Source organism: Helianthus annuus, chromosome 8 (genome assembly GCF_002127325.2).
Source record: "Helianthus annuus cultivar XRQ/B chromosome 8, HanXRQr2.0-SUNRISE, whole genome shotgun sequence".
Lineage (NCBI taxonomy): Eukaryota > Viridiplantae > Streptophyta > Magnoliopsida > Asterales > Asteraceae > Helianthus > Helianthus annuus.
The window spans coordinates 33,765,039-33,782,802 of record NC_035440.2 but is presented as its reverse complement, the minus strand read 5'-3'; the positions used below and the strand labels follow the sequence as shown (position 1 = coordinate 33,782,802).

The 17,764-nt window shown below is 36.9% G+C and overlaps 1 protein-coding gene across 1 annotated transcript; it reads right to left on the bottom strand.

The window, feature by feature from the left end:
* Positions 1–4,160: 4,160 nt before the first annotated feature.
* Positions 4,161–8,047, bottom strand: LOC110872585 (actin). The gene is made up of 5 exons (XM_022121404.2): positions 7,805–8,047; positions 6,267–6,336; positions 5,799–6,192; positions 4,525–5,138; positions 4,161–4,442 (listed from the first exon to the last, which is right to left on the bottom strand). The coding sequence occupies exons 2-5, from the start codon at positions 6,324–6,326 to the stop codon at positions 4,377–4,379; spliced, it is 1,134 nt and encodes a 377-aa protein (XP_021977096.1). The 5' UTR covers positions 6,327–6,336; positions 7,805–8,047; the 3' UTR covers positions 4,161–4,376.
* Between the last annotated feature and the right edge of the window lie 9,717 nt (positions 8,048–17,764).

Here is a 17,764-nt window from a genome sequence, read left to right as displayed (position 1 = left end):
CCTAGCCGATGCTCAGAGGAACCGGTCCCAGGTTTAAAAAACCCGACGGGTATTACCCGGTTCCCATTTTTTCTAAAAAAGCCAACCGTACCCGGTTCCTATCTGTACCCGGTTTCTACCCGTACCCGGTTCCTATCTGTACCCGGTTCCTATCTGTACCCGGTATGTTACCGTTGGAACCGATTCTTATATGGATATAACCGTTGGAACCGAATCTTGATATATGTAAACTCATTAAATGCAAAATCTGACCGTTGGAACCGGTTCCTACATGACCGTTGGAACCGGTTATAGTATAAATATCACAATTTTTTTATTTTTTTTTCACAAATCATCATCTTCTTCTATCTATTTCTTCTCCTTCTTTACATATTTTTAATGGCTTCCAAGAACTCTAAAAGCACAAACTCTCCATCCGTCAATAATGTTCCACAAGGTTCAAATACTCCATTTGTGGTGGGAACATTATCGCATAGCCGCAATATGGATGTTTGGTGCAATTGGGATTTAGTCGAGATGAGCGATGGTTCGCAAAAGGCTCAATGCAAGCATTGTGGCTCCTTGTTAAGCAAGGACTCTAATTCCACTTTAACGAAGCTTGCGAAAAAGTATTGCAAAGCTCTAAAAGATTTGACACCCGGTCAAGTTCAACTTTCAAAAGATGGTAAGATTTTCCGCTACGAACAAAAGATAACTCGTGATAGGATGGCGAAGTTGGTCATCAAAAAAGCGTTGCCTTTTGGACACTTTGACGACCCCGATCTCACTTAGCTAATTAGGGAGACGCTTCAACCTAGCTACAAACATGTAAGTCGTCGAACTTTAAAACGTCATTGTTTAAATATATGGGAAAATGCAAGAAAAGATTTAATTGCATTTTTTAAAAATTTAAAGACTTGTGTAAGTTTAACTAGTGATGTGTGGTCGGCTCCACACGGTTTACCCGAATCATACATTTGTGTCACCGCTCATTGAGTTGATCCCAATACATATACATGGCAAATGATGAAGCGTACAATCGCATTTGAAGAGTTTCCTTCTCCTCATACGGGAGAAAATATTTATAAAATTATGAATGCCACAATTATAAAATATTGTTTATAGGATAAAATATTTTCAATATCTTTCGATAACGCCTCAAACAACTCAAATGCGATCCAAAAACTAAAGTTGAAGTACAAACCAATTTGTGATGGTGTTTTTTTCCACACAAGATGTGTTGCTCATATTATTAATTTAGTTGTGCACCGATTTTGATTACCGAAGGAACCGATTTTGATTACCGAAGGAACCGATTTTGATTACCGAAGGAACCGATTTTGTACTACTTAAACGATTATATATGCGAATTTTTTTTTCACAAACAAACATCACACATTAAACATAACACATCAAACATAAGTAAACAAACGGATCCACCAAACTACACATTAGAAGAACCGGATCCTTCGCCCTTTTCTTCCTTTTTTGCCTTTGTCACCGGGCAATGTTTGTCGGTATGCTTCTTGAGGGTGGAGTTTGCTGCCGCCTTCATGAACTTCCCACAATTCTTGCACCGAGCCATCTCATGGTTATCCGACATCAAACACAAATCAAAATATTTCCAAATTGCGGGGTTACGCTTGGTTTCTAAAATCAAAACAACTTCTTCTTCCGATGCCATATTGTTCTTTGAATGTGTTTACAGAAGAAAGAAGATGGATGTATTGGATGATGCAAATTGAAATGTATGCTCCTAAATCGATTTTTATATTTCAAAACCGGTTATAACGGTACAAAATTTAAAAAAAAAACAGCTTTTTCAGTGGAACCGGTTCTTAACAGTAAACACCAGCTTTATTGAAATATTCAGTGTAACCGGTTCCAAACAGTACCCGTAACCGGTTCCAAACAGTACCCGTAACCGGTTCCATTGTACCCGAAACCGGTTACACCGGTTCTAAAAATATTGATGTGTACCCGGGTTGTACCCGGACCCGGTTCCACTGAGAACCCGGTTCCAATCACTTGTATCCATACCCGGTTCCGGGTTTTATGAATACCCGATTATGCCCATCTCTAGGACGGGGCATGCAATTGTTTTGTTGAGGTTGTGATTGATTATTCTTTTGTTGTAACATCTAATCTATTGAGCTTATGATGCCCAAATAGTATCTTTATTTAATCATCATGCTTCCCCTTTAGGCCTTTATTTTGGTCACATGATTTTTCTTGTCGTTTAGCAACTGTGACAATTTGTTTATGTAAACCCAAACCAAGATGTTTATTGCCTAAATCAACAGTATGATACAAAATCTCTGATAAAACGAAACAATCTTAGAAACTATAAAATGGTCATCAACAAGATGATCATCTAACAACCTGATGAGCTCATAAGATTCACCAACAACATGTGAAAATTGAGAAAACCTAGCGTAAGAACTACGACTGACTCTAAATGTGTGTATCTTCCAACTGAGACAGATTTCATATATATATACTCCTGTTCAGGTCCAGGTCTTCAACAAGTCTTCTAATCAGGTCTTCACTACATCAGCCTGCATCAGCCCATCAGTCCATAAGCCCACTTGTGTCTTCGAGGCCTACTTGATAGAAATTGTATAAAAAGCCCACCTCATTAATAGACAACACATTAGAACCAACTTATTTAACAAAAGTGATACAAAGGGTAATTTTGGAAAGTGTGGCCAGTTTGAATGAGTTTTTGGATCATACTGTTATGCTTGCTATGCCTAATCAAGCTTTGTTCCTTCTGTTGATACGGTTCATTAGGTTTGCCAAATTTACTATTTTACCCTTTGCAATACTTGATTATATTTCATCATTTTATTAACAAAAACTATTATTGTCACTTATTAGTTACCACTGCAAATATTTTTTTGTGTTTTTGTGACTTTATTGTATTTTTTAACAATAGTGTTGAATTTTAAATGATTATCATGTGTTTTTCAAACGTGACGTAAAAGATCCTACCACAAGTGAGGGACATCTTAAATATTTTAGTTTAGATGTGAAAGCAAGTGTAATAAAAATAATTATTATTAATATAATTTACTTAAACTAATTATAAACATTTAAGAGGTTAATATGTATTGGGTCGGGGGGGGGGGGTCGGGGCGCCCCGTGATCACCCATCTTCCACGCGTTTTACAACGTGAAACACCACCACCGCCGCCGCCCCCATTTTCCACGCGTGGATTTTAAAACGCGTTGCCATGATCACGCGTGAATGTTACCGTTGAATATGAACGTGTGACCGTTGGGAAAGGAATTAAAGAACGTGTGTGTACCTTTTGATTGAGAGAACGGGATCGGATAAGACTTTTGATTTACAGAGAGAACGGGATCGAAGAAGACGGCAACTGGAGAAGAAGTTAAACCTAGGTCAAATGGGTTAAATGAGCTTTTGTCAATTTGGGGAAAGGTTCTCAGAGTGGCTTTGACTTTTATTTTTAATTTATTATTTAAAAAAACCATCACTAGTGATGGACATTTCCACTAAAATCCATCACTAGTGATGGAATGAACCTCGATGACGTGACGGAACTTGATTAGATGTTGTGAGTGATGGAATTTCATCACTAGTGAAGCGCTGCTATCCCTCTTAGGGTGGAGGGTATGGTTGCCCTCTGTATCTCCATACTTCAACATCTCTCATCCATATCAGCGTGATATAAGATTTCATTACTTGTCGAGCCTGCAAAATGGGAGTAAATGGATTTGCATTTCTTACTTCTATTGCCCCAACCATTTTTTAAATTAAATTTTGAGTAAATTACAAGTTTTGTCCTTTATGTTAACACTTTTTTTTTTCTGTTGACGAGTTGTACAAAACTTGTCAACTTTAACGTCAAAGGACACCATCTGAAAAATAGTGTTGACATAAAGAACAAAACATGTAATTTACTCTTAACGCCACCAAAGGACACCGCCTTGTCCATATTATCATTTATCTTCTATAATGACTTTGTTTTATCTCACTAAAATTCAATTACACACATATATGGCTTAATGTATATGACATATGTTACTATGAATACAAAACTACAAATTTGTCTTTTATTTAACTGATTAATGGTATGAAGATGAGTCTGTTCTGTTTTATCATGATTCAAAACAAATCATAATCAAACAATCCAGACATCCAGTTATACACTCAATGAAACAATCCAGTCAAGAATTATGTAATCATCAAAGTAATTCAAAAACAAATATGAAAATCAAAGAATCAAGGAACTGTAGTACAATACATCAATAATAGTCTTTTTAGACAAATTTCACATATCATATACGTACTTAAAAATCATAAATCAAAATATAGTAAAAATATAAGCAAGCAAGCAAGCAGCATACTTTCGTCATCCCAGTTGCAAAAATCAGAAGCATTTTCTATGCACAATCGACGGACCAGACTCATCATATTCCGCCTTGGCTATCCACATCTGCACCCAACCAAACATAAACCATTTTAAAAAAAAGTTCATAAACATCATCAAAAAACATGTTTCATTAACAAAAACAAACCTGCTGGAAGGTGCTGAGTGATGCGAGAATCGACCCACCAATCCAGACACTATACTTCCTCTCAGGTGGGGCCACAACCTTAATCTTCATGCTACTCGGGGCCAAAGCGGTAATCTCTTTACTCATCCTGTCAGCGATACCCGGGAACATAGTCGTACCGCCACTAAGCACAATGTTTCCGTAAAGATCCTTCCTAATATCCACGTCACACTTCATGATGGAGTTGTATGTAGTCTCGTGAATACCCGCAGCTTCCATTCCGATCATTGACGGCTGGAACAGGACTTCTGGGCACCTGAACCGCTCTGCCCCGATGGTTATCACCTGACCGTCGGGCAGCTCGTAGCTTTTCTCCACAGCAGAGCTGGTTTTGGAAGTCTCCAGCTCTTGTTCGTAGTCGAGGGCTATGTAGGCTAGCTTTTCTTTCATGTCACGGACAATTTCACGTTCTGCTGATGTGGTGAAAGAGTAGCCGCGTTCGGTTAGGATTTTCATTAGCGCGTCGGTCAGGTCACGTCCGGCTAAGTCTAGACGGAGGATGGCGTGTGGAAGTGCGTAACCCTCGTAGATTGGGACCGTGTGGCTCACACCGTCTCCTGAGTCCAACACGATACCTGTGCGGGTTCACAAAATTTAATTAGTTTCAAACTGAATATTTGCCCAAACCGCCCATCTTGCCACCACTAGGGCTGCAAACGAAGCAAACGGACATGAACAAGACCTTCATGTTCGTTTGTTAAGAATATACATGTTCACGCACTGTTCACGAACACTTACCAAACGAGATTTTATGTTCGTGTTCGTTTGTGAAGGAAATGAATGTGTTCGTATTCGTTTGTTAATTTTAGGCAAGGAACGAAAACGAACATTGATTAACACAAATGAACAAAAACTAATGTTCAAGAACACAAACGGAAACAAATGAACACAAACAAATGTTCATGAACATAATATATAATACACTAACACTTATTAAGTATTTTATTTGTTGGAATTTTGAAGTATTTAAATAAAATATAAAAACTAAAAACACTAATGAACAATCGAACATAAATGAAAGAATGCGGCCTTTGTTCATGTTCGTTCATTTAACTAAACGAACGGAATTGCTTGTTCATGTTCGTTTGTTTAATAAACGAACGAACACAAATGAACTTCCCGCCAAACGGTTCGCTAAACGTTTGGTTCATTTGCAGGCCTAGCCGCCACTATTAGCACAACAAAAACTAGATTCAAGTAAATTTAGTGTTATAAGAAACACTCAAAACACTTACCCGTTGTTCGACCACTGGCATACAGGGAAAGAACAGCTTGAATGGCAACGTACATAGCAGGAGCGTTAAACGTCTCAAACATGATTTGAGTCATCTTCTCACGATTGGCCTTAGGATTCAAAGGAGCTTCGGTAAGAAGAACAGGGTGTTCTTCCGGGGCAACACGAAGCTCGTTGTAGAAAGTGTGATGCCATATCTTCTCCATGTCATCCCAATTGTTAACAATACCATGCTCAATCGGGTATTTCAGTGTCAATATACCTCTTTTGGATTGGGCCTCGTCACCAACATATGCATCCTTTTGGCCCATTCCAACCATCACACCAGTGTGTCGGGGACGGCCCACAATACTTGGAAAAACAGCCCTCGGAGCATCATCTCCCGCAAATCCAGCCTATAGATTCACCCATTCGTTAGAACGTGAAAATATAGAGCATAATTTAACGGAAAAGAAATTGCGATAACTACCTTAACCATTCCAGTTCCATTATCACAGACAAGTGGTTGAATATCCTCGCCGTCTGCCATTTTCAGCTAACTAAACAACAAAATATAGTTTAGTTAAAACATGAATCTTATTACAGGTATCATGGCACTAAACACAGTAGCATATTATGGTTTCTTACATACATAAATACATGTATATGAACATATATAGGCTCTTTTGGACATAGACTCACTTTTATAAACAAATCCAACTAAACCTATAACCAAATCATAATTTAAAATGTAGTTTAAGAACAAATCCGTCAATCTCCATGATGAAATCACATATGTAGAAATGATCATTACCTTGGTTTTAAAATGCGCGCATCACGTGATGCAATGATGAGATCGCATAGCGTGTTGCGGTTCCATGATGCGCGCATCACATGATGTGGTCTAATGTGGCGCTTTATGCAGTTGATCGGTATTTGAACAAATTAGATCTTTAATGAGAGAATATATTATATTTTAGTGTTTAAAGGTTCACAAGTTATAATATTAGCTATATATATTTTTTAGTATGCGTGCGCTTCATGCATTGTGCATCATGTATCGGATTTTGGGATCAAAACGCATCGAATCGCTACATGCATTTTAAAACCAAGATCGTTACATTATCAATTGTAAGGAGAGAAGTGTGAGACACGCATAATATACTTGTACTTGGTCCTTGGACCTTGACACATAATCTACTCATGTGTCACATTTAAAGCAAAATATACACGTATTTATCTGTATTTAGGGTGTGTTTGGGATTGCTTTTTCAACCTGATTTTTTGATTATTGTGTTTTGAAATCGCAAAGAATCTATTTTGAGTGTTTGGTAAAAAATTAATAAAAACTGATTTTTTACGTTTTGTAGAGATCAAAACGTGATAATCCAAAAGTAGGTCACCCCTTACTGCAAGAAAACATGATAATCCAAAAACTGATTTTTTACGTTTTTTAGAGATCAAAATATATATATTTGCCAAACACTCTTCAAATAGTTGATTATCTAATTATTGTGATATCAAACAACATAATCAAATTCAAGCACTATCTTTCTGTAGCACGTTTTGTTACAAGCTAATTATCTGATTCTGATTATTCAAAACGCATAATCTATTTTCAAAACTCAACCCCAAACACCCTCTTAAAACCGGTTTTCTAATAAGCATGTCCCTACATATATGAATATAAACATATATATTCTCTTTTAAACATGGATTCACTATTATTTAAAAGGTAATTCATAATTTAACACAAACAGATCAAACAATTAAACAGTAGTTTAAGAACAAATCCATCAATCTCCACAACCAAATCAAGAAATCAAAGGCTATTTCATCAATCAAGCTGTAAACCCAAACATGCCGTCCAAAATATGGCAAATGCAGTCTTAATCTTTTTAAAATATTAATCCAGAAACGATAGAATCGTAAAATGTACGTACAAAAACAAATTATCAACAATTTAAGTAAGGTGAAAAGTGGAGTATATGAAGATGAAATAGTAAAATGTAGGTAGAAAAAGAATACCAGAGGATGAAGCTTGGAAGCAGAATTGGAAAAATGGAGAAAATGAAGGGAATAATAAGTGAGGAAAACCTAGAAAAATGGGTTTGAATGAGGGGTGAGATGCAATTGCGGAAACAAGTTGTGAATGGTGATTATTATTGTTGTTTGTTGTTGTTACCCGAAATTAAATGGAAGTGGAGGGATTATAACGTCAAAAAGATTGGATGTGGATCGTTGGATCATTCTCTCATCTACATATAGATCTCATCCCACTCATTTCAAACTTAGGATTTATAGAAGTAATTTTTATTTAATATTAAATTTAGACGATTTTAACGGTTGAACTGGTTGTTTGGTACATAAAAAAAATAAGCATTATGCTAGACGGTGTGGAGTGGGTCTCTCAGGGTGGACGGGGTGTACGCGGGGAGTGGGTGCGGTGATGGTTGTCCTCGATCGGGAACACCGTCGCCATCAATGCGGGGACCCGAATCGGGGGGTGGTTTAGGCATGGATTCACCGCGTGAAAATGCACGAGAAACGAGGAACGGTCAAAAAGCAACGGTCCGATTTAAAAAAAAAAAAATTCACTTTTTTTAAACATATATAAATAACCATCTCATTCACTCCATTTTTTTATACTCAAACCATATCATTCTCACACATTTTTTAAACTCTCCAACCACACCCACTTCACTTTTTATTTTTTATACTCTCAAACCACACCCCCTTTACACCGAGCAATGGAGAACCAACCCCGCGAGGCCAAGAAAAAAACTAAGGGACGGGTCTCGAAACCGTCTCGAGATGGTTCGAGCGGTGCAAATGCTCAACCACAACCCCCTTTCGGATACACTTCACAACCCCCGTTTTTTTTCCAACAACCTACACACCCCTCGTTTTACAACACCCAACAACCCAATTTCGGCTATTTTCAAAATTTGTTATCAATGGACGCTCCTCCTCAATCCCCCGCCTTCGACCCATATGGTTTTCGTTCCCCACAAGTTCCATCTACACGAGGAAATGTCGAACGTCCTCTACCTGTTTACGACGACGAGGACGATGAGGTAGTGCCCGAAACTCAAAATTTGGGCGACGAGGACGAGGACGATGAATATAATGTGGATGAAGACGCGGGCAACGAAGAAGATGATGCTCGGGATAAAAAGGGGAAAATGGTGAGCGAAAAATGGACAAAGGACCAAGAAGAGGCGTTGGCGAAGGCGTGGGTACATTGTTCTACCAACAAAAAAAAGGGCAATCAACAAAACCGGGAAAGTTTTTGGCGTAAGATAGAGCATTTTAACAAAACTGTCGGTGGAAGTAACCGGACAGTTCATCAAGTACGGTCTAAATGGAACCCGATGATGACGAAAATAAACTTTTTCAACGGCCTATACCAACAAGCGGTAAAAAATATATTTTTTAACATTGTATATTTTTAATTTTTTTTCTAAGTTCATATTTTTTTTATAACATGTAGGATCGCACACGAGGAAGCGGATGTAAGGATCTCGACGTGATGAAAGTCGCGTTAAAAGAATTTAAAGATAGATTTCCGAACGGTTTTCAACACATCGAGGCGTGGGAGGTCGTTCGAAGACACGAGAAATGGGCCCAAGTCCCATTGATGGGTGAGGAAGGTGAAGGTTCGGCACATAAAAGAAAGCCCGTTGACGTGGACCCTTCGATACCGGATATGAACGAAAACCCCTCGCCACAAAGACCACAACGGCGAGACAAGCGTCAAGCTACATCGTCCGAGGGAAGCTCGGCCGAGTTGGCGGCACAATTCAAAGTGTACACCGCCATGAAAGAAGCGAAGCAAGCGGTAGAATTGGAGGCGATCGAACTGAGGAAAAAAAGAGAGTCGGAGGCTCGCGAGCTCATATCGGAACAACGCGAGACGATGAAAAACTACAATTACGATCGAGATATGAAAACATTCCTTAAGCCGCACGACGATGTTCCGCCAAGTATGTTGCCGTTCATCCTCGCCCGAAAACGCGAAATCGCTAACAAGTACGGGTGGCCATGCGATTTCTAAAATTTTAATTTTCTAATTTTAATATAATTTTTATTTTCTACTTTGAATGTGTTTTTTATTTTCTAGTTTGAATGTATTTTTTTTAAATTTAATGAAATGTCTTTTGTTTAATTTATAAACATGCATAATTTTACAAAAAAAAAAATCGAACTCACCTAAGAGGGGAGTGCCGCCATCAAAAAGAGGTATTAGGGGAGTATTAGAGGGGAGTTGACGTGGCACTATTTGGTTGGTTATGTGTAAGAGAGGGGACTCACCTCTTAGGTGAGCACCCCTTACACCCTCATCGTCTTTAAGACGTCATATCAGTGCCACATAGACAGTAAGCTTTAAAGTCCCTCACTCTTAACATCTAGGGCCTGTTTGGTATGGGGTAATGGAATGAACGGAGGAATGGAATGGACGAGGTAATAAAATGGATGAGGTAATAGAATTGATCATTACCATTCCATGTCTTGTTTGGTTATCAACAACAATTACTTTTTGTTGTTTGGTATGCGAAAAAAGTCGAAAGAATAAAATTAGATGGTAGTGGTCAGTGATGGGCGTTGATGGGGCGTGGTGCTAGGTGTCAGTTGTAGCGGCGGCGGTGGTTGGCGGTGGTGGATGACGGTGGAGGTAGGTGGCGGCGGTGGCGATGGTGGCCGCAGGGGTGGTCGGAGGTGGTAGCGGTTGATAGCGGTGGTGGCGGTGGGTGGCGGCGGTGATCGGAGGTGGCAGTGGCAATGGTGGCGACGATGATCAAAGGTGGGTGATGACGATGATCGGAGGTGGCGGTGGCAAAGACGGAGGTGGGTGGTGGCGGTAGGTGGTGGTAGCGGCGGTGTCGGGTAGCGGCGGAGGTGGGTGACGGTGGTGGTGGTGTTTGGTAGCAACGATGGTGGGTTGTGGTGTTGTTAATGAAGGGTGAAGAGGGAATGGAATGGAAAAAAAAAACAAGGGGGACGCATGGAATGATTTTGAGGGAATGGAATGCATTTTAGAATGGACAATTCCATTCCATCGACCAAACAAATACTCTTTTCTTCATTACCTCACAATGGTCCATTCAATTCCACCTCTCATTTTTTCATACCAAACGCTACCCTATAGTATAGTGTAGAATAAAGTCTCTTTAACTATTTAATAAAAAAAAGAGTAAATAAAATTGATTGGGTCTTTGACACATGAGACCCACTCTCTCTCCCTCTAACACTCTCTATTGTGTTGGTAGAACGAATGATGACGCATTTAAATGGTGTTGGAATGGCGGTGTTGAAGAGGCCACCATCATATGCATAACTCAAAGTACCAAATTTGAAAGAACCAATTAAATTGTTACATTTTATTTTTTCCTATTTTCATAAAAAAGTACCAAAATCACGTTGGTGGTGTTGGAGAAGTACCTAATTCACTTTATCCAATTTCATCTCACTTTTCATAAACCAATACATTGGGTAGTAGTCACCAAAATCACAAACTGAATATTGAAGCCGAAGGGCTGGTGCCGGTGTTACCTAAAATCTGACGTACCCAAATACACTACCTGAGCTATGCATGAGTGCCCTTAACAGATTAATTGGTTTTGTTTACAGTTGTCTGCTTTTATATGTCTCGATTCATTAATTCATGACTGATCGATGACACTAATGTTTGCAGTATAACTGGTTGGACCAAGTCCGATTGACAGAATATTTTTAAATTAAAAGAGTTTGAGATTTGAATATATGAAACTATCAAATTTGTGAAAATTGTATCACAAATGTAAAAGACAAAATCAAATACAAGTATACAACCATTATGAGCTTTAGTCGAATTATTTGAATATGAAAATATTCGTATTGGATTTGGAATTGAAAGATACATGTGATTTTAGGTACCAAAAGTGAACTATCTTTTTTCGTATCATTTTCATAATTGAGGCTTTTGAATTCACATGGATATGATTCTCAACTTTGGAAAATAACTAATTTCTTTCTGTCTCTTAAAAATCTTAGTTTATGATTTCATACACGATTAAAACGCTTATTTCATTACTTGGCAAAGGCTTTTACCTTTTAGTGAAAGCTATTGGGTTCAATCCCAAGAAAGAAATAAATTAAGATTTTTACTTGATGTAATTTAGGAGTATGGAAACTTTACCTTAAAAAATGCTTATAAAATAACAAAAGAAATAGTTAAATATTTATACTCAAATCAATAACATGGATTATTTTCTTTTATTTATATTGAGGTAATTTATACGTTTTAGGAAGAGACGGGCGTAGTAAAATACCATTTTCAATATAAAATAGACTTATGAAACGCAATATATTATCGATTTCAAATAAAGAGTTATGAGAATTATATGAATATCTGTATTTTTGTTGGTTTAGCTTTGTTTTTTTGAACGTTAAATTTTTATTCCTGCTGTCCCTAGGACTTGAATCTAAAATTTTTCTCTTTTAAGATGTTTAAAGGTATTGTCTTTGGCAATGAAACACCACCCTATTGGTATTTGTTGGTTTAGTTGTAATACGTAAGACACTTATATATACACTCTCTTTCTATTATTAAATTTGTATTAAATTCAATCATATATAAATGTATGTAGGTAGTGGGGAAATGATTTTTTATAAATTTATATATATCATAATATATGTATATATAATTTAGTTATTTTAATTTTTACGTGTTTTTTCTTTGAATCAAACGCTAATATATATGTCATCTAGCATCACTAACACAAACTAATCAAACTTTTCTTTTACAGATTTAGTGAAATTTTGGTGTAAATTGAAATTTGTATTTGAAAAGGGTATAGAAAGGAAGCTTTTAAGTTGTCAAGTGTACCTTTTCATTGTTAAAAAAGAGGAACGGTGTACATCTTTGCTTCATCATCATGCATCCACCTTCCTCCCACATGCACACTAATCTAATCTATCTAGTGAGTTGTTTTTTTATGTTCATTCATGTTTTTCTCTATCCTACACATATTTCTAAATCATAACAAAAGATCAAATGGAATGTCAGCTAATATATTTTATATAAAAATATATTATTTTTTTTATATGACCCATAATATAGCTGTATTCAGTTGGACACTTGGACCCAATAGTGTCTAGACCCAATTAAGACCAAACCAGAAATCAGTTGGACATCGTTGTAAATTCAGCCCACTTTTGTTTGCATTCTTTTGCAAACCTTTTTTAAAACTTGCACTTTATATTTTTTCAAAAAATATGTCACGAAATCTGTTTGGATTGTATTTTATAATACATAATATATAGCGAAAAGAAAAAGCGCAGGACCATGGCTCGACTAGAATTAGGTTTCAAGGTTCTAAGTCCGGTTTGGATCGGATCACTTGGTTAAGGAACGACAGGCACGTTGGTCACTTGGTCATGGTTTACGGGTTAGGATTTTGTTTGTAAAATAAGTTTACTTGAGTCTATTCAAATTATACGGTTAATCACTATTATAAAACTTGTTAACTTACAAACAATTTGAATTGGCCCGCACGACCCACCACTACTGTCTGCCAGCAGCACCTACCGGCCACTAGTAGGCAGTAAGGGTGCAAACGAGTCATATACTAGCGAGTGTTAAAATAATATACTCTCTTTAATTTCTCCTGCACATATTATTGTTGGGCTTTAATTGGGTCCAATGGTCCAGTTGTTATAAGTTGTTACCAGGTCGTTATGGGCCAAGGGGTGTTTCTGGATATTTTATAAAGTTTGAGGATTATTGTGAAAGTATCTTTGTATTCAGGTATATAATGGATGAGAGAGAAGGAAGACTTCAGTTGATCTAGATATTTCTTAGGGTTTTCTCTGGATTCTCTCCGTATTTTGCTTTGATCATCTGTGATCTGAGTTGTTGGTGTGGCGATCAGTTCATCAAGCTATCTTCAAGCTGTTGAAGAGTTTTGTTGGTTTTGTAGATCTCTGTGTAGAGATCATTGTTGTATTTGAGATCTTGTTGATCTCAGTTTATGTTCTTTGTATCTTGTTTGTATTTCTTCTTTCATATTCAACTGATTGTTCAATCTGTTGAATCTGTACTTTGTACTTCATAGATCTCAGATATTTGAGATTTAGGGTTTTGGTTGGGTACTTTTTTGGTTTGGGTTAATAATAGATTTTGTCACGTTTTTGTCGCTACATCTTGAGTGATTATTCTGTTCTTGTTAGATCTTTACAAATTTTACATGGTATCAGAGCTTGAAGGCTCTTTTACCCAGATCTAAGTCTTCCGCTGTTAGATCTTGTATAGATTTGTTCTGATATTGTTTTTTGTTTGTGTAGATCTGTGGTGCTTGTTTGTCTGATCTTGGGAGTTTAACGGTGTGGATCTTGACACTATTCTTGGGATTCGTGTGAAGGCTGTGTTGGTCTTTGAAACCCTAGAAGGTTTCAAGGCAAACTAACCAGTGTTTACTCTTTGTTCTTGGTGTTGACTTGTAACCCTAGAAGGTTACAGTCTTCATCGTGTGTGAAGATTTTGCACCCACTGTGAGATCTTTCTTTTCTCTGTAGTTAGTTTACTGCTTTTGTTGGTTGATTAGTTGAAGTCGGGGTAGTGAGGACCGGCACCATTGTTGCTTGTTATTGTTTGTTCATTGTTTGTCTGTCTTTGTGTTTTTTTCTCTTAGGAGTTGGCTCCTGTATTAAGACTTGTTCAGGCACTATAAGTGATGAACCTGAAATCTGGACACTGATACAGATTCGCCATAGTGTGTTGTATATCTGTTTTATCTGTTGCTTTGTTTGTGTGTTTTATCTGTCTTCTTGCTTGTGTGAGTTATCATGGTTCAGCCAGAACCAAGTGCTAGTACATCTCAGACCTTGATAGGTAAACTGGATATTGGAGATCCTCTTTATCTACATCCTAGTGATTCTAGTGCTCTTACTATTGTTAGTGTTAAGTTGAAGGGTACTGAAAATTATGCTGTGTGGTCTGCATCTATGAAACTTGCTTTAGAAGCAAAAAATAAGTTTGGTTTTATAAATGGAAAGTGTGAAAAATCCACTGAGGATTCTGTGCTTGCTAGTCAGTGGGATAGATGTAATTCTGTGGTGTTAACTTGGCTATTAAACTCTGTGTCTGAGGAACTTTTCTTAGGTCAAGTTTTTTCTAGTTTAGCTTCAGAGGTTTGGGAGGATTTGAAAGAGACCTATGACAAGATAGATGGTTCTGTGGTTTATGATTTGTTCAAAAAAATAAATAGTATATCTCAAAATGGTTCAACTGTAGCTGACTATTATAATAGATTAACAACAATGTGGAAGCAGTTTGATGCTATGCTTCAACTGCCAACATGTTCTTGTAAAGCAGCTAAAGATTATAATGATTTTACAATGTTAATCAAGCTAATGCAATTTCTTATGGGACTTGATGATGTTTATCAACCAGTAAGAACAAATTTGTTAACCAGAGAAACTTTTCCATCTGTCAAGGTTGCTTATTCTGTGGTTTCTAGGGAGGAATCACATAGGTTAACTAGTAGTGGGTCAAAAGGACAGAATGTTTCTTTTGTTTCTAAACCAAATCAGTCTTTTGAGTCTAAGAAAAAGACAACTAATCAAAGAGGACCTAATTCTAATTTGAAATGTACACACTGTAACATGATTGGTCATACTGTTGATAGGTGTTTTGAATTAATTGGTTATCCTCCTAATTTTAGAAAAAGGTCTAATAATTCTTCTACTAAAACAAGTGTAACTGGTAGATCCAATGCTGCTGTTGGATCTTCTTCTAGTGTGTCTACTTCTGTTTTGCCTTTTACACCTGAACAGGTTGCTAAGTTGCTAAGCTTAGTTGGTGATAAGTCTGCTAATGTGTCAAGTACTGGAGTGGAGTCAACAAATGTAGGAGGTGGGTCTTGCTTTGTTTCTAGTGGTGTTAGTTGTTCTAGTTCAATGTTTTTTGAAGGTATAACTAGTTGGATAGTTGACTCTGGGGCTAGTCAGCATATGGTTAATAGTGATAAAGACATGTTTAATATAATTGATGTTTCTGATTTTGATCTTAAAGTTGGTCATCCTAATGGAACAAATGTTAAAGTTTTAAAAATTGGAGATGTCAAGTTAATAGATGGTGTTATTTTAAAAGAGGTCTTCTATGTCCCAGGGTATCATGTCAACTTACTATCTGTTCGTAGACTAGCTAAAGATAATAATGTTAATGTTGTGTTTAAAGAAGATAGTTGTGTGTTACAGGATTCCAAATCAAGGAGAATCCTGATGACTGGTAGTCAAGATAGTGGTCTATATTTTGTGGGAAAACATGGTAATTCTGTTAATGTGTGTTTTAATAGCTTTGTTAAGTCTGGTTTATGGCATAGTAGATTGGGTCACCCATCTGATCAAGTGCTAGCTGTGTTAAAAGATAAGTTTGGTGTGAAAAATGTTGATCATGGCCTTTGTGATGTGTGTCATAGGGCTAAACAAGTTAGAGTTCCATTTCCACTTAGTGAGCATAAGACAAAGGCTATAGGAGAATTAGTTCATCTTGATATATGGGGTCCATATAAATTAACAAGTTATGAAGGATACAAATACTTTTTAACCATTGTTGATGATTTTTCAAGAACTGTGTGTGTTACTTGTTAACTAATAAAACTGAAGTGTTTGAAAACTTATGTAGTTTCTATGAACTTGTCTTAACACAGTTTGAGAAAAAGATTAAGATGTTTAGAAGTGATAATGGAACAGAGTTTGTGAATAATCAAATGAGTGTGTTTTGTAAAAACAAAGGTATATTGCATCAAACATCTTGTCCATACACACCACAACAAAATGGTGTGGTGGAGAGAAAACACAGACATCTTTTGAACACAGCTAGAGCTTTAATGTTTCAAAGTAGTTTACCTTTAAGGTATTGGTCTGACTGTATATTGACTGCTGTTTACTTAATTAACAGGTTACCCTCTTCTGTGCTAGGTGGTAAGAGTCCTTATGAAATTGTGTATGGTTTTAAGCCCTCATTTGATCATTTAAGGAACTTTGGGTGTCTTTGTTTTAGTACAATTTTGACTGAATCTGATAAATTTACTTATCATGCTGATAAGTGTGTTTTTGTTGGGTATTCTAATGTGAAAAAGGGTTACAAATTACTAAGTTTAGATAATAGAAAAGTGTTTTTTTCTAGAGATGTTAAGTTCTATGAAAATGTGTACCCTTTCAAGTCTAATATAAATAAAGATCAAGAATTAATAAATAAAAGAAGTTTAAATCATATAAATTTTTTTGATTTTACTGAAACAAATATGCCAGAAGTTCCTAATGTTCCCAATGATGAAGAGGGTACAACTGGTGCTCAAGATCACTGCAGTGATGATCAGCAGCCAGTGTCACCCTCTACATCTGCCACTGGCCAAAGTGTTGAGGATGTTATTCCTGAAAGTGGGCAGTTAGGTGGTAGTAGCTTGGGTAATATTGGCATGGCAGAGGACACTGTAGTACATGATGAGACCAACCTATCTGAGGGACAGTCAGTTAGGAGATCTTCTAGGAAAGTGTCTTTTCCAAATAAGTTTAGTGATTTTGTTGTAGAAGGTAAAGTAAAGTATGGTGTTGAAAAAGTTGTGAATTATGCCAATTTATCTGTTGATAATTTGTGTTTTGTTACTTCTTTGAATAAGTCTACTGAGCCTACTTTATATAGTGAGGCTGTTAAAGATCCTAGGTGGATCGAGGCTATGAATAAAGAAATGGAGGCTCTTCTTAGAAATAAAACTTGGGAAATTGTTGAATTGCCTAAGGGTAGGAAGCCTATTGGGTGTAAATGGGTATATAAAATAAAATATAAGGCTAGTGGTGAAATTGAGAGGTATAAAGCTAGGTTAGTTGCTAAAGGTTTCAACCAAAGGGAAGGCATTGACTTTGGTGAAACTTTTTCACCTGTTGTTAAAATGGTAACTGTCAAGATTGTGTTAAAAGTTGCTGTGAATAATGGCTGGCCTTTAT